Genomic DNA, 25,384 nt, shown 5'->3' with positions numbered 1-25,384 from the left:
AACAAAAAACAACACACCCATATGTAAGTTGTGAGTTTATTGACGTGTATCCCCCTTGTAACCATAAATCTGTTTCCACTGGTGTCAATCAAAATGTTTTAAATCACTAATATGCATAATATTAGTTCCCAGTCCCCTCCACAATCAAGCAGGCTATTACAAGATTGAAGCCGTTTGGGTGCATAGTGAGACAGTCACATACAGAGATACTGTCACAGGAAGAGAAAGAAAAATAGAAAACAAGAAAAAAAACTCAAATATATATATATATATTTTTTTCATATAAGAACAATGCACACCACATGGAATCCTCTGGAAAAAAGCCATGATTGCAACATCAACTATACAGGCATACAAAGACAATACTAAGATAAAGAGAGAGAAAAGAGGATCCTAGGATTCAGTTTACTTGTTTGTGTCGATCTCTAAGCTGTAAAATTACACAAGTTTTTTACTTTTTTAAAATCTTTCTTCCAGAAACCAGTTCTCCAAGCTTCAACTTTCTGTGTGTCTCTGTCTGCCTGCACAGCCCTCCAGCTCCAAACTGTTTTCAGGTAGCTTTGATGTATGGCCGGCCCAAGCATGTCCCAGTGCCAAAATCCTAAAATCAACACTGCAAAATTTGTTACACATCCCAATAAAAAAAGCAAAAATTTTATTACCAGCCAAAATTTATACTTTTTTTTTTTCACAAAAAGGTAGACTGAGTCATTTCCTAGATTTCTTGTTCCATACTACGCATATTGTTTTATTTGTGCCTCTGGACTAGTACTGCTATAAGTTTCCATACTATTCTTTACTTTATGACCAGCAAACTAGCTAGAATATGAATGCACATCATTCCTAAATTTGTATTCAGAGTAGCCTCACTTATACTGTGTTTTTACTTCAGATGATGTGTGCAACACTTAAGAACCCCCTTTAAAAACAAAGCATTGTCTGTTTGTGGCACGTCTTTGCACACCTCAGTCTATGTGACACTACACTGAAATTAAAACCCAAAGGGCGTCTGTAAAATACATAGCATGGAAATGGCTTCCATAATACATTCAACTATGTAACACATGTCAGTAAGTCTTTTTATTTACTGAACTTCCCTAATGATAAAATATTTGTGTGGGTAGAAGGGAATACATCATCACATTCACTTAGTAAGGGGTTTGAAGCAGGGTTTGTGAGATGTATTTGAGCTGGGGGCCTGTGCACACCTTCCCCGAAGCTTTCTTATTGTGTGCCTGCAAACATTCACGACCACAAAGCTAAGAACCCTAAACCAACTCATAACGTCTCCCCTGGGGGAAAAAAGGTGGAATAAAAACATCTATTCTTATATATATATTTCAGTTGTATATGTATACAGCATTTTGTTATCATAACAAAGAACAGAAAGTAAATAATTCATGATTTCACTTTTTTCTCAGTTGTTGTTTCACTAAACGTTTTAATTGGTACAAAGAACCTTCATATACAAGCAATCTATCGAGAGGAAAAAGAACAAAACGTCAATTAGTTTTGAGAATACCATCAGAAACTGCATGAATGACACTTTGCATGATGGGGAAACAAAAGCATAGTGTCTAGTAAGCGGGTTTATTGATGGCTGCTCAAAAATAATGAAATTTAATATGATTCGCCTTTAAAAATAAAATAAAATAAAGAAATGTCCGGAAAAAAAATGTTATACATCTTGATCTGAGATAGCTGTATGATAATTACAGATAAATCTGCAGAATCACATTTTCCATTATGCAAACTGGCAAATACATCACCTTTTAAAAAGAAACATGATCAAAAAGAGCACTATAGTACAATAGTAGCAGTAGTAGAAGTAGTAGCATTACTTAAGGATTGTTTTGAACAAACCAGTAAATGGAGTTTGGATGTATGCAAATGATTTTAACAATAGCATCGTGTTGGTCAGTAGTATGCTCCCCCTCGGTTGCCATCCTCTTATCAGACTCTACAGCACCCCATGTAGGCTCTGGTTAGATTTGCATCTGCTCTAGGTATTTGTAGGTGGGATTTTCATAGCCGTGGTTCTGCATCTTGTTCAGGTGTCGTTCCTCTGGTGTCAGCATGGGGTCAACCTGCAAGATAGAGAGATAGATAGACAGATGCACTTTTTTAAAAATAAGACCACCACAAAGGCCTACATATGACAACTCTTCATGCTGTGGCATGCATAAATGCTGCAGGAGGACAATAATCTAATTTGCATTTCCATATCCAGCTCTAATCATATACGTCCTAAAAATTTAATAGCTAGCTGATACTTGCAATAAGAAGAGCCACAGTTAATTAGAGAGCTCTGCTGTGTGGTTATGTGCCCTTCAAATAACAGGTGGCTTACCTCCACAATGCCGTGACTGATTGTGCCATATTGCCTTTTCCTCAAAAGCACCAGGCTGGTCACAATCACAGTTGCTATGGCCACCGCGATCACCAGCAAGCCAATCAGTGCACTGCTACCGAAGCTGAAGTCTTCTCCCAGAGGGCGGTAGGACTCCTAACAGGGAGAATGAGTCAGGGAAAGACAGGGAGAGCAGTCAGGAGACAACAAATGCAAACACAGCAGACCACTGAAGCAATGAAAAGAAACAGTGAAGTTGTTTTTCTGCAATAATGAAGACACTTCATGTACGTACTAGCTCGTACCTCGTTCTATTTAGCAATTCTGAACACAAGATTGCCCTGGACCCTTTTATGTTTAGGGTACAGAGGAATCTTGTAGTAGCTTCTACTTCTGTGATATGCATATAATGAGTGGAAACATGAATATAAACGTGTCATTTGAAAGTAGATCTGCTATGCTGTGCAATTTGCCTCCAAAGCTGCACAGATTCCCAAGGCGCTACTGCCTTTGCTTACTCTCTGTCCCTTTAAAGAGAACTGCTTGCAGCGATCGTTTTTTGGGTAAGTTTTGTAGGTGGTTCACTGCTAAATCAATAAAATCAGATCAATTGCAACTGTGACATGAGGTGTGATTTGTTATCACGATCAATAGTCATAATGTAATTCATGTAAGAATTTCCCTTTAAAACCCGAGACAGTAAATTATTAACAAGAGTGAACTGAAATGAGATTTCAGCCATCCTTCAAAGTTGCTTTAAAATGAGAAAATAAATTGAGTGGGAAAGAGCCGACTCTTTAAGCTACGTTACGAAACCATAGAGACAAAATCTTTTTTTTTTTTTTTTGTTCTTTGGGACACGATTGACTCATGAATAGTGTGTGCACATGCATGCCAGGTATTCTTTGTGGAGGATTGTGTAGTATCTTGGCTAGTTTCGATATATGCACACAATCGCAGTCACCTCCGCTCATCTTCACAATCTAACCTGACACATATGACACAAACTAATCATATGTGGACAGCCACTGGGGTAAGGGGGGGGGGGAGGGGAGGGGATTTCACCGCTCGGTCTCACACATAAGCTGAGCACGCCCAGTTTGTGTGGATTCACATCCATCGTACGAACTGAGATTTTCAATGTGTACATTCAAATACAGTCACATAACAAGCATGCACCCATGCAGAAATAACCAAAACAAGTTAGCCTCAACAAAACATGGTGATAAAAGTGAGGGGTTCAGGGGTCTGTTTCAGTGCAGTTGTTGTCGTTTTTAAAAAAATAAATTCTGTTCTTTTTATTTACACAACCATCAGCTGCAGAACTGGTGTCTTTGCACACTCCCACACTCCCTCCTTCTTTCATCTTCTCCCACTACTGATAACTACAGTTCCCCAGAGAGCCCTTTGGAGGGTGCTGCTGTACTCACCAGCTCATCATCATGCATAACGCTGACTCTCTCTGCACTGTAAACCACTTCTTTAACATCCAGTGACTCATCAATCACCTGTCAACACAGACAGGGGAGCCCAGGTTACACTCACCACAACGTGTGTGTGAGATCGTGCATGTACGACAGAGAGAAATAGGAAGAGAGAGGCGGGGGAGAGTGAGAGGGTGTGAATGTGCAACGCAGTAAACTGTTCAGGATTATCTGTGTTTGGGTGATGATACATTTGGAGCTGTCTTGTTCAAACTGGAAGGAGAGAGGGAGGGGGGGTTGCAAGCATCAACAACAGACTTTCTTCTAGGAACACAGTTAACAAGTCTTTCTAAGCAGACTGTCAGCCTCTCATTACTGAGAGCCCCGGTCTGAAGAATAAGCACTATGAGTGGAGTGGGTGTGTTCAGGAGGCAGAAACTAAATCTGCTGTTTGTAGAGACAGAGCACTCCAGAGTCTGTTTGTCACAGAACATAACCACGACGAACATTTTAGCTGTCACCACCGTTTTTACATTTTTTTTCCCCCAGATTGCTTTGCTTTCAAAAAAACAACCCACTAGCATTTCCAAAAAAATACATGCATGCACTCCAAAAAACTTGCATAACTCACATTAACACAGACACGTAAAAGTACACGCAGCTTTACAGTTGATGTTGGATTAGCATGCGAAACAGCAAACATAACACTCGCGCACACAGCTGCCAAGCATAATTTGAAATCCATGAAGAAGACTGCTGCGCTTGGCAAAGGAAAGTAACATGCGATGACTGCTGAACAAAGTGTAGAGTTGATCTGAATGAGGGTCGGTTGGCAGAAGCCAAACGCCGACACGCAAATAGCTCAGTGTTAGTTAGCCGTAACTATGACAACATAGTTACTGGAATAATCTGTCTCATTAAATGCTGAACTTAAGACCTATGTGAAAGCACAGTGTACTCATTAATCTGTCTCATCAGCACAACTGTATCGAACTGGGGTTGCTGGAATGATATCTAACTGTTCGTGTCCTGTGTTTTGCTTTAACAATGCTTCTCTCAAGTCAGAAAGAAAAATATGTTTTGAGGCACGAACGCAATCACAAACTGACAATAGAGCTCTTACCACATTCTCGCTGACCTTTGGTTTGCTGTTGATGATTCTCTCCTCAGCACCAATTAAACCATCTAAGCCAGACATGGCAGACCCTGGAGGAGGTAAAGGAGCACAGTCAATAACAGCAAGTTAGCACAAGCAAACAACCAAACTGGGATGGCGGTATCGGTGGTGGATAGCTGCACATAGATATCCAGCTACTGTCCTCGCACCCGTTGCATCAGTCTCCTTAGTTCACTGGTAACAACAAAGACCTTTCTTCCCTTCAGCACAGAGCGAGCACTGTGAGCATGACGCTGACCTTCTACAAAGGCCCCCTCGAAGTGGTGCTTTGCATTTATCTGCAATTTCTCTGTAAACATGCAGTGAGTCACTGAACGAGACCCCACTAAACGACTGTGAATATCCTGGTATTTTGTATCCCTCACATAACCGTCTCACTGTAGTTCAACTCATACAAATCTTCAAAAATATATGCCACACTTACAGTTTCATACCAGGGACAAACACATCAGAAAAGGTAACGAGAGTAACATTCAGTATCAGCTTATTGCCTTAAGTATGCACGTTTGCAAGCCTCATTGAGCAGTGGTGCCAATCACTCTGGCAGTGCAGGTTATCAGATTGTACTGCATGCTGCGTATAATCTTATATCCAGCTATGACAGTCACAGCACCATGGGAACAATGGGACCACTCATGTATATAGATTTAATAAGTCCTGAAGCAGTTTTCCTATTTTGCTTAAAAAAAAGAAGAATTTAAGTCATTTATCAACAGATTAAACTGTGTATTTCAGGCTGTGGGTCAGCAGAGGAAACACTGAGCCTCAAACAGGGACACTAAATCTACCAACTTCTATCAGGAAGTAGGAAACTGAGGAGGGAAATGAGTTTGTGGGAGGTGAAATAATTACGGTATTTTGACAAATGCACTGAGAACAGGATGACAACGAACACACAACAGTGTCTCTGACGCGGGGCACATTGTGACCTAGCTCTACCTGATTTCAAAGCCACTGAATGTGTTATTTACCATGAAGTGATAATCCTAGTATGACAAAAAGCACAAAACGTAGCTGGGGGCCAACGGAAACAAAAAAAGTAGAAAACAACCAGACGGCTTCGGATAAAACAGAAACAGTAAGAATACCGAAAGGAAGAGGAGAAGGAGCAGAGTGAAACAAAATAGTAGATGGGAATGGCTTGGGGAAATGAGTGGGGGCAGAAAAACAAGATGCAACAGAGGCACCAACCTTTCTTGAAGGCACGTGGGGAGTCTGATAGATCGCCTTGGCATTTGAAATGAGCAACAGAAAAAAAGAAGGTCAGAAAAGGGAAAGGAGAGAAGAGAAAAGAACTCAGGTGAGAAGAGAAAAGGCAGGATTATCAAGCTGTGTTAATTGATTAGGAAGAGTTCAGCAGGGAAGAATCCAAAAATAAATGATAAAGATAACTAAACTCCAGAAATGGAGCCATTTTAGAATTGGCTAGCTCTGTCTAAGCCCTCTGGGCTGTTGGTTTGGATATTAAATGTTGCTCGGGGCTTTACTAGTAATTTGCCTTCCTTCTCGCTGGAAGCGTTCCATCCATCATTTTTTCTCTCCTTGAGGATTCAATCTTTTGATTGGCGCAGATGTAAAAAAGAATAGAACCATAACTGCTTGTTTCTTTCGCTCTTGCTTTTGGCTCAAGCTTAGTATCAGACCCTGAGGCTTTGTGACTTTTAAAAAAAATCTTAGCAGTTCTGTGTTGAAGGCTAAGCCAGTGGGAAATATGCAGGCGCAGATAAGTCTCAACCGTGGACTACAGTGCACATTTGCTTGGCTCAAAACACAATGTAAACTTATTCTCTTTCACTGCAACATGCTTCGTCACCACTGCCCTTCAGAAAGACTTATGCGTAAGGCCTATTGTTCTCCTCACAGCCACAGCGTTGTTCACGATGTTGCTCGTGACTGTGTCTGAGGCTGGAGCTGCTCACCCTCTGGATCTGGACGGGACCCCAAGGATGTGACCTGGATGGGCCGGTAGGGTTTGCCCTCAGACAAAGGGACTTCCACGCTCTCCTCTGATGAGACGGTGACATCTGGCTGTGATTCTGAGATGGATGACAGGAACTGGTCCATGTCAGCTTTCTGCTCTTGGAGTAGCTCATCTGCAGAAAAGGGCAAATGACAGAGTATAAACCTGGGGCATGCCGACACCTGTAAACCGGGGACACGGCAGCAGCAGCGGTTTCTAAAATAAGCTTCATTGATTACTGTTAGCATATTTTCCCCCAGCAGTCAGAACTGCTGCAAGAAACGTCTGTTCCCATTTCTGCTAACTACCAATTATTATTTTTCTGAGAGCTATTTTCCGTGTAAATCTGCACAACTCCCAACAGAACACTGCACGGTGAAAGCTGTGACCCAGTTCTGTCACTGCACCCACTCCACTTTAACGTGTGCTGCATCACTATATTATGGCTCCTTTAACGGAGCAAAGGAAACAAAAGAAAAAATATTTTAATGAGTGGACACCGTCTGCTTTAAATTGCACCGCTACGTCCCGACAGGTCTAATTGGAAAAATGAGGGGTTGTGAGCAGAGGCGCCTTAAAAACAGAGTAATAGCTGTATATACAGCTGCATAGCTGTATTCAATTTTCCACAACTCAGCCTTTTCTCTGTTTTTAATAATTGGAGTGCTAAAACCTTCCATCTGGTTTCTTTTAGTGTTTGTATTTCCTTCTGCACAAAGAGACTAATGGCAAAGGATACAAGTAAAAGGTCCCAAATGAGCCAGAGAAAATGTGACGTACTGACTTCTTTCTGGCACATTTCCATTGCTGTTTTTAATCTGACTTCATCAAGTTGCCCAGGGATCTTTCACTGAACAGGACTCACCAATTTCATCCTGAATCTCTTCGGCCACATATGGCACTTTGTAGAGCAGTGACAGACTCTGGTTCATCCTCTCCTCGATCACTCGCAGGTGAGTCATCACCTGAATTAAAAACAAACAAACAGGGTATCACGTGACAAAAGAAATTAGCACATGATTCTATTTAGTTTAATTAAAACCAATCCACTAATTGGAGACAAGCGCTTTGATAATTCAAATTCAGCATCAGTTCCCAAAGACTCCCGAAAGAGTTTCCCCATTTAAGACACATAATTTAATTCAATTTATAATTTTATAGGAAACCTAAAAATCCTTAATAATGATCAAGAAGGATTATGTTTCTGGATCATGAAACATTAGTTTAAATGGCCAATTTTATGGTATTTAACACATTTCAATTACTGTAACATTAAACCAGTGAATATATCTGTGAATATATACCAGTTAAGATAAAATAAAACAAACAAAAAAAAAAAACATGATTATCCCAGAAAATCCCTCTTTATTGCCACTGGTTACCTTTTGTCACCTAATAATATCTCAGATCACAGCATTGACTTTTCATGTTTGGAAATTTGCACAGAGAAGCTGTTGACAGTGACACGAGGTCACTGTGTGTGAAAAGATTAAAATTAATCTTCAGATATGGAGGTAGAATCTAACTGAAATCTGAAGGAAAATAATGACAAAAAAGAAAAGGGAAAAGTTGGGAAAAGGACACAAAAGGAGAAGATCTAATGCCCCATGTGAAGTGAAAAGGCTATTTATCAGTGTTTCTGAAACTGACTTAAAAATTTCCCCAAATGTAATGAATCACTATACAGTACAAACTTGAGGGCAGACAGCTCTCTGTTCTCCAACTAGTATATTTATGTACTAAACTAAAGAGGGCTTTTCATGACCACACAATTAAACAGAGCCGCCTCAGAGAAGAATTGCGCTTTCAGGAAGTGTGCATATTCCCTGAGATGAATCCAGACTCGCTCACAGCCAGCTGACTTCCAAACATAAAACAAGTCGCTGCGTGTAATATTCAAATTAGTCTTGAAGCTCCGAGCCGCTCTGACAGGATCTGCAGCCTGTCGGCCCCAATGATCGCCACCATATCACAGTGTTGCAAAAATAAAAGCAACGTTTGATGGAAAAGATTTTTTAAAAAATGTGGCGTGTCCAAAAACATTTCCAGTCACTACCACTATTTCTATAAACAACATGATGTTTGAAGAGGAGAAATATTTCAGTATTCTTGCTGCCAAAATGGTTGGCAGGAAATAAAAAGCCCCCACAGACAAAGCTGACCAGCTTTTGGCAGGTAACCGGTGTTTATTTCCAACTATGATGATTGACTGCTTTAATCTTCCAGCACATGGCTGCAGTGCACCAGCGCCAGCAACAGATGGCAATGATGCACCTTTCCCTATTAAAGGTGCTCTGCAGCCCGCTGGCACCTTCCTGTCTGTGTCTAAGAAGCATTTCTGATTAAGGAGACAACATTGTCCCCATGTTGGAAAAAGCAATTTTGATGCATCAAGCAACCGTACTAAAGTCAGACAGGTGAGGGTAAAACTGAAAATAAGTCTAGGAAGACAGAGGCTCTAGGCTTGGCAAAAAAAAAAAAAAATACATAAATTGTCAGGGCACAACAGCATAGATCGTTTTTTCTTCACCATCTCCCAGATCCACCTATTTATCTTAAAAGAAACTCTTCCGTTCCTCTGTTGTCTGTGTCTTTCATCCATCTGCTGCATGATCAGTAATGGTGGAGGATAAATGGTGTCGAAGGGCACTGACACACACACACAAACACACACGGAGACGAGCACATCTAATAGAGGAGCTTCTAGCCAAATCCCCGTGCAGCCGCTCAGAGTCCAGCATTACACAAGACCTGCGCAATGTTAATCTTCGGCTGAGGCTTAACTGAATGAAGCACTCGCCCTCCCTCCATCAGGCAAGCCTACTCACTCCTCCTGGGCTTCAGCTAAGAGCAACAGACACTCTTTCTACCTCCTACACACTTACAAACAGGCCAGAAAGGAGCAGGAGACATCATTATCCCTGCCTTGTCTGAGCAGGAATAGGAGTATATAATCTTAGATTGGCTCGGCATGCGGTTTCAGATTTATTGAGACGGTGTCCAATACATTACATCTTCATTGTCAAAACCAGCTGCAGGGACCAATTAAGAAAATTGAACTGTACAAATGCAAAATACTACGCATTGATAAATGATTAGCTGTTTTAATCTAATTAATTCTAACAAAAAAAAGATAAACATTTCCTGAATCACACGTTCATAATGTGGGGATTTTATGTCATTACCTCTGGGCCCTGACAATTCTTAACCTAAATCAAATGTATTGTATTAGTGATATAGTGATAATTATCAGGAACAAACCCACTGACCTGTGACTTCATCTGAGCAGCCTTCTCAGGATCAACAGCCAGAACATGCTGGTAGTGGCGGATGGTGTGCTGGCGGTCCTTGTTTTCAGCACGGACGTACCTTCTCAGGGCTTGCAGGATGCGGTGGGGCTGCGGAAAAATGGGGCAGGGTGATCAGTTGGGTCGAATGGTACAATATGGCCTTGGAAACATTTCTGTATAACACTGGCTGTTGCATGATTGAATATTCCTGTTTCGTGAGAGTATAATTGACATGCATTGTAATGCATTTCCCTTTTAAGTTTTAATTATCAACCAAAAAGTGATATTCATTGTTTTCATTCAGCCAAATGTTTCATTCATAGGATTCAAATGTAATCAAATTTAAGTTTATTTAAGAAGCCAATCCTCAAAATGACAAGCCCTTTTGTTGTTATGTGCCTCTCATTAAAGAGTCTGTGAAGGTTCTCAGTCATCCAGGTCATCGTAGGAGCTAGTCCAGACGCTTTTCTTTCCAAGCTCCTTAGACTCTCATTAAAAATGACCCATTTAGCTTTATGTTAGACATAAAATAAGTGAAAATTGTTTTTCTCTTCCTCGTCATATATCCGAGGAGAAGAACAATGAGAATGCTGGCTTGAAATGCAAAATGATTAACTTCACATAAAACATAACATAAAATCTTCTGCAGAAGATACAGAAATAGCATCAGACTACAGATGACGCAATTAACAGTTTTGGAGGTGAAACGAAAGCTGTGCTCTTAAATCTGGCAACGTCATTAAACTTGAAATGAGAACAAATGAAGGCATTAAATCATTCCCTTTTTGCTGATAAACCTAACATTAGTGGTATTGGAAAGGTGACCAGCACCTTCTAACCGAGTGCCAAACTGTGTGCTGGGAAAAAGCATCAAAAGTCTATTAGATAAAAGGAATTAAAAATAACTTGACACAAGGATTATAGCTGTAGGGTGAAATGTGATTGACTTTGTGCTTTGGGGGATTTGGGGATATGTGTTTTTATGGGTGCAGTAATCCATTCTCTTCATGAGAGACTGCAAGTTGTCAGAGGCTCTTTTTAGCAGGATATGAGATTAGCTGCAATTGGTGGTAAATGTGGCCTGACAGAAATATACGCGTAGATTTATTTTCAAATTGACTACGGAAAGGAAAAAAGAAACATCCAGATGTCAAAGTTGCTCTGAGAGGCAGGTGTGTGCCATTTACCCTGGGGGGGTCAGCCTGCAGGGCAGCCAGGTAGTTCTCCAAGGCCAGACGGCGCCGGTCATTCAGCATGGCCTCTACCCGGGCGAGGTGAGTCTCCACCAGCTGTTGCTTCTCGCTGGCTGCTTCCTCCTCCAGGGACTCCACCATAGCTTGGAAGTGCTGTAAACCAGTTCAAAATCTTACATATGCACACTAAACTGCACGGCACTCTTTCAGTTTCTACTAACAGAAAAACACAAGTCTCAATTTCATTCATGTCGCCTTCCAGGCTTGTTAAGGGACTTGGGGACTCATTTAGAAGGTTTCCCGTTCAAACAATGTCCTCATTTAGCCTTAGAGCGATAAAGATGGAACAGCCAGGGAAACGGGATCTTTAATGGTACAGGGAGTGAGGGACCCAAGCCATCATCCCTCATTCAAACAAAGGGACAAACCGAGGGGAGGGGCGACTCCCATGGGAAAGGATCAGTGTCTTACCTGGATCAATGTCTGCCGTTCAGCCTTGGGCAGGTTCTTAGCCTGGCGATCAGCTTCTTCCCACTCTTTTCTTACCTGGAGAGAGAAGTGCATAGAGAGGGAAGGAAGTGAAATGGAGATAAAAGCAGTCCTACTATGACTCAGAAAACTGCTATTTTGTTGGGAAAACAATACCAGGTAGGTAAGAAACTGATAAAGTATGACTTTGTTTCTTGTTATCTCAAATTCAGATGTTCTGATTAATATGACATCTAAAAAAAACAACATAGATAATAAATGTTACACTTGCTCATTTTCCTCCTACAAATATCTATTTGACTGCCAATGATGCAACAAAAAAGCTACCAGCTTTACTGAAATAAATCTCTTCAAAGCATCTGCGATCATGTACAATGCGGCCACACAGTGCAGCCGAGTGGAAAGATCCTTACATATTGCCTCTCAGGAATCAGCGTCCTGATTCTTGCCGGTAAACTCACCCTCTCCATGCGGTTACGGTGTCTGATCTCCAGCTGCTCCTTGGCTCTCTGGAAACGACTGTGCTCCTTGTCGTCGGCGGGGGTTTCAAAGTAGATGTCGACGTCGTCGGTGGGCTGAGGAGTCGGGGGCATGGCTGCAAAGTCAGACACAGATGGCGAGAGGTCAGGGCAGCAAACTGACAACCGGACAGACTGACACACATAGAGCGACGGGCTAGCAGACCAGCTGATCCTGGCAGAAACAGGTAGGCAGCAAGACAGACACACAGGCAGACAACTGGGCACAGAGAGAAAGAGAGCTGAAAGGCGAAAGGAGATTGACGCCGGACCTAAATCCTCACAGATGCACTCCTCTCATTGGCGTTCTTCCACCCTCAGTAAGTCTGATAAATTTAAGAGAATCTGACAGTCTTTCCATTTCAGTTCTTTTCATCTTCCAATCGGCTTTCTGCTGACAGGTCGCATCTCCGCCACTAATAGAAATATCTCCGTATTTGACAACTGGGTCACAGGGGGTGAAGCCAGAGGGCTCTGTTCTATACAGTCACGCACCGCTCCCTCCTCATATCCCTGCAACTTGCAAAAACAGTCCTGCTTCAGGCTGGCAAATAGAAAGACACCTCAAGCACTTTGGCACCATCATCTTTTAAAAAGAGGAATGGGTTAAAAATAAGGACCTTTATTTTCCTAAATTTAGCCGCTTCAGTCCCTAAAAATGGAGAAAAAAAATCCAGTTGGTTACAACTGTAAACTATGTCTAACCTGATGGGAAGTAAATCACTGCAGGCGCAAAAAAAGGGGCTACTGACTGACATATGCTGGTGGTTTCTAACAAAAATAGTTGCAGTGCTCTGTGATCAGAAGAGACAGGTTGCTGATAGACAGACAGAAACAAACTCATGCTGGGAGCAAACATTGACCGTCAAAGAAGAAGAAAGAAGAACACTACTGAGGGGAAAGTATGAGTGTTTTTTTTTAAATTGAAATTTAGTTTCAATTTTAAATGCGTTTTACAGTTTTCTCTTTTACTGCTACAGAGAACAGAGATTTGACAGTCAGGCAGAAGACTGGAAGAAAATAAAATTTCCAGTATTTAATCTTTTATTCAAGTAATTTTACATTCAAATGAAACCTAATGAAAATGTGATTTCTTTCTACTAGATAATACTAATATGGAAAATATCTGCAGTTCAAAATTAGTAGAGCGTTTCACTAAAGTAATGAACCTGCTATATCTTGTCTTTACAAATAGACTATTTCATAAAAAAAGTAAATGAAAAATGTCATTATGTGTAGTGATGCAAGGATGAAATCTGATGGATTAAGAAGAAGCAAATCAATGGTAATTTAAAGAATTGGTTTAGATCATCATTTAAATATCAAACAAAATCTGACTCGCATTTAAATTTATTTCAACTAATTTAACTAATTATAAAAAAATACCTTCTTTGCACCAAGAAGATTCTGTCACTTTTGATATGATTTTTTTAAACTGAAATAATTAATAAAAAAAATAATTGTTTGGAAAAATAAAGCAAAAGAGAACAGCTTAGAGTATATTCAGGAGACGTGGCTGTGAAGTAACGTGGAAAGAACGGCTATAGCGATTGGAGCAGTGAGAGACTGCAGAACAGGTGTTCTGATTACTACATCTATAATTTCCTCGAAGGCTTTCAGTGGGAAGTCTGCAGCAAAGACACAAACAGATAAAGAGAGCGGAGGGTTTGTTAAAGCGGCCTCTGTCACGTGAGACTTACTCAGACGTTTGCACACGGCCATGCAGTACTCCTCTGAGTCGAAATTGTTGCGGTTGCCGGCACAGCCACCGTAAATGAAGCGCACACACTTCCTCTGGCTCATGTCGAAGTGCCAGCGGGGCATGGAGGCACGACAGGGGCCGGTCTCAGCCTCCAGGGTGCACACCGCTGCCAGAGGACAGCTTGTTAGATCAACCAGCCATTTTGGGCAGCAGTCTCAATTAAAAACACTCAGAAAACTACAGAAACTAGATAATAACATGATTCATAACCTCCTTTCTGTTCAGCCTGAGCTGGACCTATCTAAGAATGAGAAAGGGTGATATGTCCCTTCAGTTTGATACAAGAAGAACAGTTCATCACAGTATCTGGTGTGAGCTCAGCTTATCTAATTACAGACCGGTGGGGATTTAGGTATAACTGGATCTAGCTGAAAGGTTGAAAAGGTTTGATTATATTTAAGATGTAGGTAGTGGCAAGTGCCTATAAAGGGAGAGTTAGATGGAGGGGGGCTGAGTGGATGATATGAAAGCATCTAACAGCACATTACAAACCTTTCACTTCTTGTAGAATCTTGTCCTCATCCTGGTTGTCAGACATTTTGCTTTCTTTCTTCTCATCCTCATCCTCCTTGTCAGCCTCCTCGTCCTCATAGACGTAGTGGTACTCCTCCTCGTCCTCCACCTCATCATCTTCATCCTCATCTACCAATTCCTCCTTCTGTGTGGGCTGCTCGTCAGCTGGTGTCTCGCTGATGAGGGAAAGAGTCGGTTAAGTGAAGGGGTGTAAGCCATCGAAAGGAGTGATTTATCAAGAGAGACAGAGCAGCTGCCATGGATCAATGTCACGAAACTTTAATTCATCCAGATGGCCAGTTACATCCGCCCTTCCCAACGCAGCGCATATTTTGCTTGCAATATTTCATGAACACAACCAGATGCAGTCGGCCCTCCACCTTCGCAATTGCTCACCTGTCCTCGACAGCCTCCTCTTCATCCAGGTCCATCTCGTCAATCTCCTCATCCTCTACCTCTTCATCGTCGTCATCCTCCTGGGAGGGGAGGGAAGGTTGGGTGGACTCTGTGCGAGAGGCGGGGCAGCACACGTATTCTGTGCCTTGGAACTTATCGATGCCACAGGGCAGCAGCATGCCATAGCTGTGCAGCACCATGGAGCTCTTGCCGCAGGCCTGGGGGGTAAAAGAAAAGGGCACGTGTCACGGGGTCGGTCACTCTCCAATTTACCAACTTTAACTTTGACAAAGTGATATTTGCTGAACTTTTATTAATCAAGACAATTTTAAAAGACCTCAGCATCAACGAAAGCCTGGCCTGATAAAGGAGTATGTGAGTTATGGAAGGAGGAAACTTGGAACAGTGGTGAACGTTCCCAGGTGTGGCTAACCTTCTAAAATTACTCCAAGACCAGGAGGTCACAGAAATATCTTAAGAACTGTAGGCCTCACTCGCCTCAGTTAAGCTCCGTGTTCTCAATTCAACAATAAGTAAGAGACTAGGCAACAATGGCATTCGTAGGAGAGCTCCAATGTAAACATCGCTGGTGACTAAGAAGAACAAAAAGGCTCGTCTCACATTTACTAAATATGTCTGATGAATCTGAAATATACAAGTGTGGCAAATATGCAAAATAGGGGTGGGGGAAAAAATTGATACTGTGTAGCATCGTGATATTTTGTTTGCTAATAATGTATCGATACAGGGACAGCAGAAATCAATATTTTGTTACAAACAATTTTTTCGTGGCCTGGAACATGCTCTGACTTCAGAGCATGTTGATCCTTTTTCTGAGCAAGAATCCTGACATTCCTTCACTGTCCAAATGTGTTTAACTTTTTTTTTTTGGCAGCAATAAACATGACAGTTTACTTATTTTAATTTAAGACATGTTTTATTTTAATTCAGTTTAAAACTTTTTTATTTAATGTAAAATTATATGTTGTTTTAATTTACTTTCAAATTCTTCAGTTGCTGAAGGGGCTGCATAGTTTTCATAAATTGCATAGTTCAGAATAGCTATAATTGTACCAGATGGTTACGTTCAGTTAAGTTGGACTAGACTGTAATACAAACCGTTCAGTTTGTCACCAATAAAACTGAAATGAGAGAAAGACTGAGTGTGAGACTTTGATATTAGATAAAATGAATATTGATAAAGTTTACCTTTATGTACAGAATCTGAATATCGCAAAATATTTTAAAAAATTGCAATAATATCGTATCGTGCGTTAAGTATTGTGATAATATCGTATCGTGAGTTGTATGGTGATTCCCACCTCTAATGCAAAATAAGAGAAAGCAATTCAGAAAAGGGGGAAATACTTTTCCCCAGCACTGTAAGAACTGTAAGAACATTTATATGTAAGCTGAATTTCATTGTTTATTCTAACTTCAAGAATAGTGCTGCGTAGAGGAGGTTTCTCCACCAGCAGGACAGAGCTCGTTCTTCAGCCACATACTGACTGGTACGATAAAAAGTCATGTAGTCCTTCAACTGCCAAGCTATTTTTCAGCAATGCTGATGCAAGCACCGAGTGCAAGCTCGCTCTAATTGATGGCGGCTGAGAAACTCCACTGCTTAAGAACATCCCAGTGGCAGGTGGTGAGGGAGTGAGATTGTTTTTGAAGCATTTTTCTTACTCACTTATTCCCTCTGCCAAGATTTATCCGTGCTTAGGTGTAACATATTTGTTATCGACTACAGGTTGTTTTGGATGCCCCACAAACTAAAGCTGAAGATGATACTCAGTCTTTGGCCTATTTTTTTTTTTTTTTTTGGACTGTAGGACTGAGGGCGCATGAGGCAGGGAGTGACATGATTGGCTCTGTGAGCCGTGGTCATACTGGCCCCCTAAGGGGTGGCTCTGGAGCCGCCCTGTGGGATTAGCTGCATTACAGCCACAACACTAATCTGATTAACAGCTGAAATGTGAGGACTCCCCATCCGCCTATGATCAGAGGACCTCAGAGACTCTCAGAGACAGGTGGAAAGACATTAGAGTGGAAATACGGGCAAGTAATATAAGAACGATCCGTATGACAGGAAGAAGAGACTTGTTTAATCTGCGAGTTAAAGCTAACAACGTCTTCCCACAGGATAGACAGCCTCCCACCATTTCCTGTGAGGTAATTCCTTCCTTACCTCTTTGGCCACACTGTGCCATTGCTGGTGGCTGACGCACATGTCCATACGCTCCTTGTGAAAGAACTTGCACTTTTCGGGAACCAGAAGGACGTCACTCACAAACTCGCCCACTGTAACAGCAAAACAGAAAATGGACCAATATGCCTGTTATTCACACCACCAATCTGTCCAAAAAAAGCCTAATCACTGCCTAACAGCACTGCCAGGGTTTATAAAAATATCTCATAGTCGGACTAAAAAGGAATAGATGAAGAGCAAAAAAGGGGGCCAAGATTCAATAATTCATAGCTGCCTGGTCCTAGATACTTCATTCCAGCGGTATAACAGAGAGGGCATTTGGTACTTGTAGCTGCCTCAGAACCTGAGAGGGATTCATCTCCCTTCTATAGCTGCATCTGTTACCCATCTGCAATCAAAATGGCAGTGGAGAAAATCAGGTTTCACACTGTGACTCTTTTAAGGTAGTCCAGGCTCTTCCTGCAAGAAAATGACATCATTTGCTTGATGAATTCAATTCAGCGATGTTTTATTCATAGAGCGAGCTGACAGAAAGAGGATCTGGAAGAAATAAATGGCTTGAAAGGTTTCCTGTGAGTTCCTATGAATAGATTTAGGATGAAAAAAGAAAAAAACATGCACGTCTGAGAAAATGGTGCAGGGGTCATAAGAAAGATTAAAAAAGGACAGTGACTGCTCATATGCTGGCAGTGTGACAAGTTGCTCAGGTAGAGCCATGGCCACCAGAAACAGATGGAAAGCCAGGCAGCCAGGCAGGGAAAGAAAAAGAGGGCCCAATGAATAGAAGGTTTAGAGGGCGGGCTGAAAGCACACAAATCAGGGTCTAGAGGTTTCACGATGAGGGCTGGGAGCTGTCCTATAACTGCTCATTTAGTGGTTCGCCCTAAACTCGGCCTCAGGCAGGCCTGCTGGAGCACAGGCGAGGCGAGGCAGGCGGGTAGAGGGCGAAAAAGCAGTGTTTTGGAAAATGAGAGGGTAGGATAGGAAGAGAAGAGAGCCTGAAATAGTAGAGGACTCAGCAGCTGCTTCTCACCACCCCCCCTTCAGACCCCCGTCTGCTTTATACCCACCAGTGGTTAAGCAGATTTATCCAGGTTCTCTACTTAGACACATCAATTGCATCTAAGTAATTGTGCAATTGCTGGTTGGCACAAAATGATTCAACAGAATACTGAATGCATCTGATTTAACATTTTATCTGTCTTCTGGCTTTCAATGAAGATATGATTCCTGGCTTTGTTTGACACTTCTGTCACTGAACATTTTATACCCTTTATTCTCATTACTTGTTCTTGCACTACTTCTATTTCACCACATTTTATAGCTCAATTTCTGTCCCATATATCTGCAATTCTATATATTGTTAAGGGGTAAAAATTAGCTCTGTCATGACTCCACAGGGCATTACAGTAGAATAATAGAACAGCCAAGCCCAATAATATAACACAATTATTATAAAATAAACACTTGACGTGCCCATTCTGCATGATTACTCCCTTCATTTTTATGGATTTGCTGCTGATATTTCTGTCCTCCACTTTTAAGCAAGTAGAGCTCTAACCATGACATTTGCTCACTTTGTAGGAGAACAACTTTTATTTTATTTCATTGCTGCTAATGATTTAAATTGCCTTCCGCTTTACTAACTCTGGCCTCCTTTCCAGAGAAACGGAGAAGCTCAAGGACGAATATGACTCCCCGTAACCCTCAGCTCCATATATTCTCCACCGGATGCTAAGCGATTCATTTACTTGTGCTTTCATTTCGTCCGCTCACTCTCAGAGGCTTCTCTGGTTGTGAGGCGGAGTGGGTTTCAAGCAGATGCCGTGTGCAGTCACACTGCAGTGGGTGATGGATGATGGTGTTCGGTGAGCAGCTGTGCCTTGCTCACTGCAAGAAACCCAGCACCGTGAGTTTTCTCTGCATTATCAGTTTGTGTAGTTGCAAGTGTGAGCATAAGAGCATATACTCTTCTATTTCTGTGACCTCCTCTCCACATACTCTATTCATCCACTTTTCCTTTAACCTGCCATCTATCAGATGCCCTTGCTAACACTGTCAAATTCCTAGTCTGGCTGCACTGAATGAATATAAGGCATGTACTGAAGATCCTCTCAGTGCTGCAGGGTGCTAAATCATAGCGCATAGCCTTTGTGTTTCAAGGACTCTCAAGGTGAAACCTGCTGTCATTAATTTCAGTGATTATTTCTACACCCTGAATTCAAATAGAAATATGGATGGAAAAAAATGAGTGTTTCCTGGACAAAAATAGTTTGAAATACATAATTTTTCTTCATCAACAGATGTTAAAATAAATTAGATGAATATTATTAATACATGCATGCACCTGTTGCTTTGTCTGATTTTAAGCCATATAGCTCGTTTAATGTGAAGTTCTTTTTGATTTCTTGGCTAACCTGTCATTTACATTTGGATTGTGCTTTTTTTAAAGCAGAGGGAACCAGACATTTCTAAAATCAGGAAGTAGCTGGAGTTCGATGATACATAATGGGAAGAACACTTCATTTAACTACTGGTTTTAGACCCTAGAAAATGTTTTGTGATGGCCTGAAGACTTATTTCTGACTCTGCAAGACATTTTTCAAGCCATAATGGAATACTAACAGATAAGCTTTTTTTGTACACATTTTCAGTGTATTCACAACAGCACGACAACTGAACTTGTCACTGTGCATCCTGCCCTTTGTTCCACCAACAGACTTAGTCAACAGGAAAAGCAAAGAATGTGCCACGTGCATAAATGTTATGCAATTATGTACATTTCCCACCCACCTAAACATGGCTTTGCCTCCTGAAAAGTCAACAAAGTATCTTATATAGGCTTTAATATGCCTCAAATAAATGATGCCATATTGGAGACAGCTACCAGGGGCAGCAGAATTTAAGCCCCTAGATCTATAAAACCAAAATGCAAATGTAAAGTTGTCTCAATAAATCAGTGTTTGCAAATATAAAGAGTGCACCTATATTTTTTTCCCAACAACATGCAGTCTGCAGTCAATTTAATCACTATGTAAGAGACACACCAACAAACACCAGCGTCACACATGTGCAATAACCGTTTTTACCATTCTAGACATAATAATAAAAAAGTCTCTAAAATAATCCTGACCCGTCTGACAAAGACATCATGCTGCAGGGATTAAAGCGCCATGGAACAAAAATCGCATTCATTTGCAGAGCCATTGTTTGAGGACAGGAAACATGGAGGGATTGTGGCTCTGAGCCTTTGCATGGAGAGAGATGGACTACAGCACAACCCATCTCTCTCCTTTTACACTGAGCTTCTTCCTTAGCACTTGCATTATTCATATAAACCTATTAATTTGACATGGGTGCAGGTCTAGCCCTTTTAATCAAATCCTTCCAGCTAAAGCCCATCTCCCTTTGGAGTATTTCATTTCTTTTTGAATCCAGTATAATTAAAGTACACTGACAAACAAAAGGCGGAACCTCTGATGTCCATTTCTCTGAAACATTATGCAGACATTGCAAACAATGAATAATTTAATAGCACTTGTTACTGCATTTGATATGATAGAGAGGCCTGACAAGTAATGGACTGCAGAGAGGAGCCACGGTGAAGTGGCAGAAGCACGGCGTGTCATGAAGCGTATGATCAGAGCCCTCCAACTAATCCCCCTAATATGCTCCATTACATAATTAAGCAGTAACCCTCTGAACAGCCTTCTTCTCACCAACACCTTATGTTTATCTCTCCTTCTCCATCTGTCCTCTGCTTTCTCAGTTGAGGCTCCTCGTTTGGAGCTCAGCAGAGCAGCAGAGAGGGCTCTGTAAATTGATAGGGCGTGAGTGTCACACCTTTAACAACGACAACGAAAAATGTGCAAGAGTGAATCCTTAATTATTCTAGAAGAGGTAATGAAATTAGCCTAATCAAATGGCAGTCGTTTCACTGTTGTTGAACTATACTTAAAGAGTTCAGGTGCAACAGTCAGCTGTAGTGAAAGTACAGTCCTATTAAGTATTGTAGCCTCTGGATGTCAGATGAGAGGAAGCCATAGTGAAATTTTGGAAAACGATTCCGCCTCTAAATCTCTCATCTGTATTCACGTCTCAGCCACCAAGTAGCCGCTCTGGATGTGTGTTTGCTGTCCCATGGAGTACCCCAAAACCACCTCTCTGCGTTTGCCAAAAATGCTCTTGAATGGTAGCCTATTTCACAGTCCAGTGCAAGTGCTAATGGCTTTTTCATCCTGGAAAGCGGCACAACTCAATCAGCAAGAGGCTTTTGGACAGAGGAAGGATGCCAGAAAGTGTTAGCAGCATGAAGGAAGATGTTTTTTCCTCCTGACATGGCTGGACAAATACAGGGAGGAGTTTCAAGACTCCATTTCTGTCTTATTGCAATCCTCAGCGGTAGCAGGAGTGTACTGTGTTTTTGTAAGTCAGGGGCCGCAGAGGCATGTGGCCTGCATAGTCTGGGGCTATATCTGACATTTAATAAACCAGAATATAGCCATGTTGCCACTGCTGATTACAGAAATTCTGCAGGAGACAGAGGAGAGCGAGCATTGTCTATGACAGTGCGGGCGAATGGCGAAATGGGGAGTAATAAAGTAGGCCTCCTCACAGGCCCCTCTCTTGCTGACCCTGTGCGTCTGTGTGAGTTTATGGCCACTGTCTGAGGAAGGGGGGATAAGATTGCGGTTTATTGCTCAACAAGCCTCCCCAGCAATAAAAGGCTCATGGCCCTAAGCCATCCATTCTGAAACACATTAGCTCCCATCCAACCTGGATCTGCTCAATCTGCAGCTCAAGGCCAGAATTAGTCAACTGAATCAGACTCCAATATTGCTCTATGTCACCTCTGCCTGTGGCTAAGATGTATCATACTCTAATCTTTCTCCACCCTGATGGATAATACAGACAAAAGGGGGAAAATGAAGAACATCTAGATTTGAAGGGTCATTTACCACCTAAGTGATTTCTCCCGACCCTTGAACCACTCATAAGTGCACACGCTTACCTAAGCATTTGTAAGGCACTACAACATGGGCGTGCCCTTTGCACACTTTCTTCTCTTTCTTGCACCAGTTCTCAATGCGAATGGGCTGGTTGGCTTCCACCACATTTGTAATCTGGAGCTCCGGATACATCTGCAGGAAGAAGAAGACCCTAATTAATATTAAACACTGAGTGAACGTACATTTGTGTACGTGTGTAGATGTGTGTGAAAGATAGAGAGAAGGTGAGATAAGTGGAGCTTCAGTAGGATCCTTTAATCCACACTTTATACTCTCTAGATGCCATCTGTTCATCCGTGAAAGAGCATATGATTTACACTTTCCCCAAATGCCAACAAAATGTCATTGGTAAATGCAACTGAAGCTTTTGAGATGCTTGAAAATGTACAGCCCTGCTTTTTTTCCCCCTTGGATGGCTGCATAATAATCCATGACACCATTTCCAGCAGCCTCCTGGGTTAGCAGGTATAGTAGGAGTACTGAGTAAATAAGAGTGAGGATATCCATGTTGTGTAAAACTTAGTTTTAGAGGCAGCTTGAGAAAATGACAGTCACAAGATCTGGTAATTTAAAAGCCACCCACCATAGTGTAAATAACACCTTAAAGCCTCTCTAGTGACAAATCACAGAGATGAAAATTGACTTTTCCCCTCGCCACAGTAGCTAATTTCCCTCAGTACACATCAATTTAGTCTTCAATGCCACCCACCTAACCTAAAATGTCCTCAACAAATAATTTATACTTAATAATCTAAAGTTGTGCAAAAGTTTGTTATTTCATTGTGAACCTACTGTGAAGCAAACCCAGCTGTTTTGAACAGACACCATTTCCATTTGCCACGAGCAGGTTATCTTAGTTTAGCAAGCAGGCTGAAAAAAGAAAATAGCCTGAAAGCCTGAAAGCAGCTCTAAAGTTCACTTATTAAACCGGATATCTTGGTTTTTTTTTCCAATTCACTGCTTTTTTATTTTTGTAGAGACATGAGATCGGTTTGATCCTCTCATCTAACTCTCCACCAGACAGAAAACAGGCGTGTATCCAAAAATGTCAAAGTATTCTTCTCAGTTAACTCTCAGTAAATGACATTTAATATATTTCCTGACAGCAGCACCAATAAGCTGCTAAATGGAGCAAGAAAAAATTAATAACAGCACACAGTAGACTGCAGGTTTAGCCATCACACATGTGCTGCCCGAAAGCTCTTAAAATCAACCAGACGTGATGAAATTGTTATTTTATTATTTAGGTGTAAAAGTATAAAGAAAATGTGACAAAATATATGTTCAAAAAGACATGAATTTAAGAAAATTTCCTTGTTTCTATGGCACAAAGGGGGGATAAATGGCAACGTAATGTCATGCTCAGTTATCACAAAAGTCATCATCACAGTTGTTTTGGTCAGTGTTGAGACCAGGATTGTTTAACACAACTACTCAAAGACTTTACTTAACGGGCAAAGCTTAATTTGTTAAAACTTCTCTGAACTTTAATTATAATTCAAATTAAACAACGAAATAACTACTAGAAATAAATAAAGAAACCAAATATGCCACGGTCTGGCACATTAATCGAGAGGTAAATGGAAAGGAAAGCAAAACAATTACTGCAAAACAGAACGCAGCAAAACAATTGCTTTATCTTGATTATCTAGCTTTAATAATCATTCAAAGCCGAAAGTGGTTCTGAAATTAAATTTGATTAACTGCACAGTCATATAAAAACAACTATCCAAAGAAAATAATAATAAAATACAAATCCTTGCAATTGTTACTTCAAACACGTTTCTTTCACTTTCACACAGTTGCATCCCTAGTCATCTAATTTAATGAACTGACAACCCATGAAGCTACTGAGCGTTCTAAGTAGTAAATGAGTTTCATCAAGTCTGTGAGACTGACGGGATAAAGACGTGTCTGTGTCACAATGTCTTACCTCCTGGCAGTACTGCAGTATACCTTCTTTGGTTCTTACACAGCTCTTAGTCCCAGATGGGTCTGGTTCCCAGCGGCCGGTTTGAATGTTGATGTGCATGTTGAGCTTTCCACAGAACATCGCCACCTGTGGCTCGGCCACGGCAAACCCTGTGCCTGCGTTTGCTGCCAGCGCCTGCAGAAGGACAAGGGCAAAGAGAGAAATAAGGGTTAAAACACTCAGTCATCATAAAGCCCATAAAAGCTGGGGAATAAGCTGGTTGACAGACTTGAGAAGCTGTCTGCCCCACTCCCATCTCTCATAAACACCATTCTGCATTGTGGAGTCTGATCGGATAAACCAGATTCGGATTATGTGCTGTAATACAGAACTTATAAGACACGAAGTATTGCATGTCTCGGCTGCTGCCAACTCTCTGCTGCAGTGCTGAGAGAGCAGAGGGATTCAGACAGGAGACAAATTAATTGCACCTGGGGAATATTTGGCAGGGTGGATGGTTAAACAAGTGGAGGTTTGATTGGATTTGTGCACAACATTTTTAGCTCTGATGTGCGCTGAGTAACTAAGAGGCTTCACACAGAGAGCAGGAGATCGGACGGGGGAAAAAAACTGCAGTCCGTCACGCCTCACAAACCAGGACATTCCTAGTTGAAGGCGGAGCTTTGATTGTCTAGAGCTCCCGGGACCAAAGTCTTTCTACAAAGTAGAGATCATTTATTCTTCAGAGTAAACAATCCACACACTCTGCATCATCAGGTCAGCTGTGCAGACATATTAGAACAAGATAAGCAGGTTTTTCAAGATATTCTGGAAATATATCCATAATATTTCTTTCTTCTAACGCCATTTCCCATCTTTGTTTACTTTCACACCCTTTGATCTTAACTGTTTGCTTCCACTATCTTTGTATACTCTTCGCTGTTATAATTTCCTAAACAATATACTGTAGTTCCTCTTTAAGCAAGCAGGAAGCACAAACAGATGCATGTCCTTCATTTGATAACTAAACAGCTCTTATGATATCAAATGGACACATTCAAAGCTACTGTGCAGTCATCTGTTGCACAATTGGCTTTCATGTGGCTCGGTGTGTGTTTAGCATCAGTCGTGTCATCGGCTCCTCATTGAGTCACATCCTGCTAATGTTCACGTGATGCTAGT

General features: G+C 41.4%; 1 protein-coding gene across 7 annotated transcripts in view; it reads right to left on the bottom strand.

Moving 5' to 3' along the window:
* Positions 1 to 22: 22 nt before the first annotated feature.
* Positions 23 to 25,384, bottom strand: part of aplp2 (amyloid beta precursor like protein 2) — a 53,189-nt gene continuing 27,827 nt past the window's right edge. Inside the window, exons 2-18 of one of the 7 annotated variants that reach the window (XM_006796664.3) lie at positions 24,224 to 24,397; positions 22,293 to 22,422; positions 17,261 to 17,373; positions 15,073 to 15,290; positions 14,656 to 14,852; positions 14,102 to 14,269; positions 12,345 to 12,478; positions 11,866 to 11,940; positions 11,389 to 11,547; positions 10,181 to 10,309; positions 7,777 to 7,876; positions 6,871 to 7,044; positions 6,143 to 6,178; positions 4,898 to 4,980; positions 3,781 to 3,858; positions 2,351 to 2,506; positions 23 to 2,087 (exon numbers count right to left, since the gene is read on the bottom strand). In XM_006796664.3, coding sequence (XP_006796727.1) covers positions 1,986 to 2,087; positions 2,351 to 2,506; positions 3,781 to 3,858; positions 4,898 to 4,980; positions 6,143 to 6,178; positions 6,871 to 7,044; positions 7,777 to 7,876; positions 10,181 to 10,309; positions 11,389 to 11,547; positions 11,866 to 11,940; positions 12,345 to 12,478; positions 14,102 to 14,269; positions 14,656 to 14,852; positions 15,073 to 15,290; positions 17,261 to 17,373; positions 22,293 to 22,422; positions 24,224 to 24,397 — 2,226 coding nt within the window. In that variant the 3' untranslated portion in view covers positions 23 to 1,985. The remainder of the gene's footprint in view (positions 2,088 to 2,350; positions 2,507 to 3,780; positions 3,859 to 4,897; positions 4,981 to 6,142; positions 6,179 to 6,870; positions 7,045 to 7,776; positions 7,877 to 10,180; positions 10,310 to 11,388; positions 11,548 to 11,865; positions 11,941 to 12,344; positions 12,479 to 14,101; positions 14,270 to 14,655; positions 14,853 to 15,072; positions 15,291 to 17,260; positions 17,374 to 22,292; positions 22,423 to 24,223; positions 24,398 to 25,384) is intronic. The other 6 variants (XM_006796665.3, XM_006796670.3, XM_006796668.3 and 3 more) reach the window with 6 other exon arrangements.

This window comes from Neolamprologus brichardi, chromosome 14 (genome assembly GCF_056152115.1).
Source record: "Neolamprologus brichardi isolate AB-2024 chromosome 14, ASM5615211v1, whole genome shotgun sequence".
Taxonomy (NCBI): domain Eukaryota; kingdom Metazoa; phylum Chordata; class Actinopteri; order Cichliformes; family Cichlidae; genus Neolamprologus; species Neolamprologus brichardi.
Note: the sequence above shows the minus strand (reverse complement) of the source record. Positions and strands in the feature narration are given on the sequence as shown.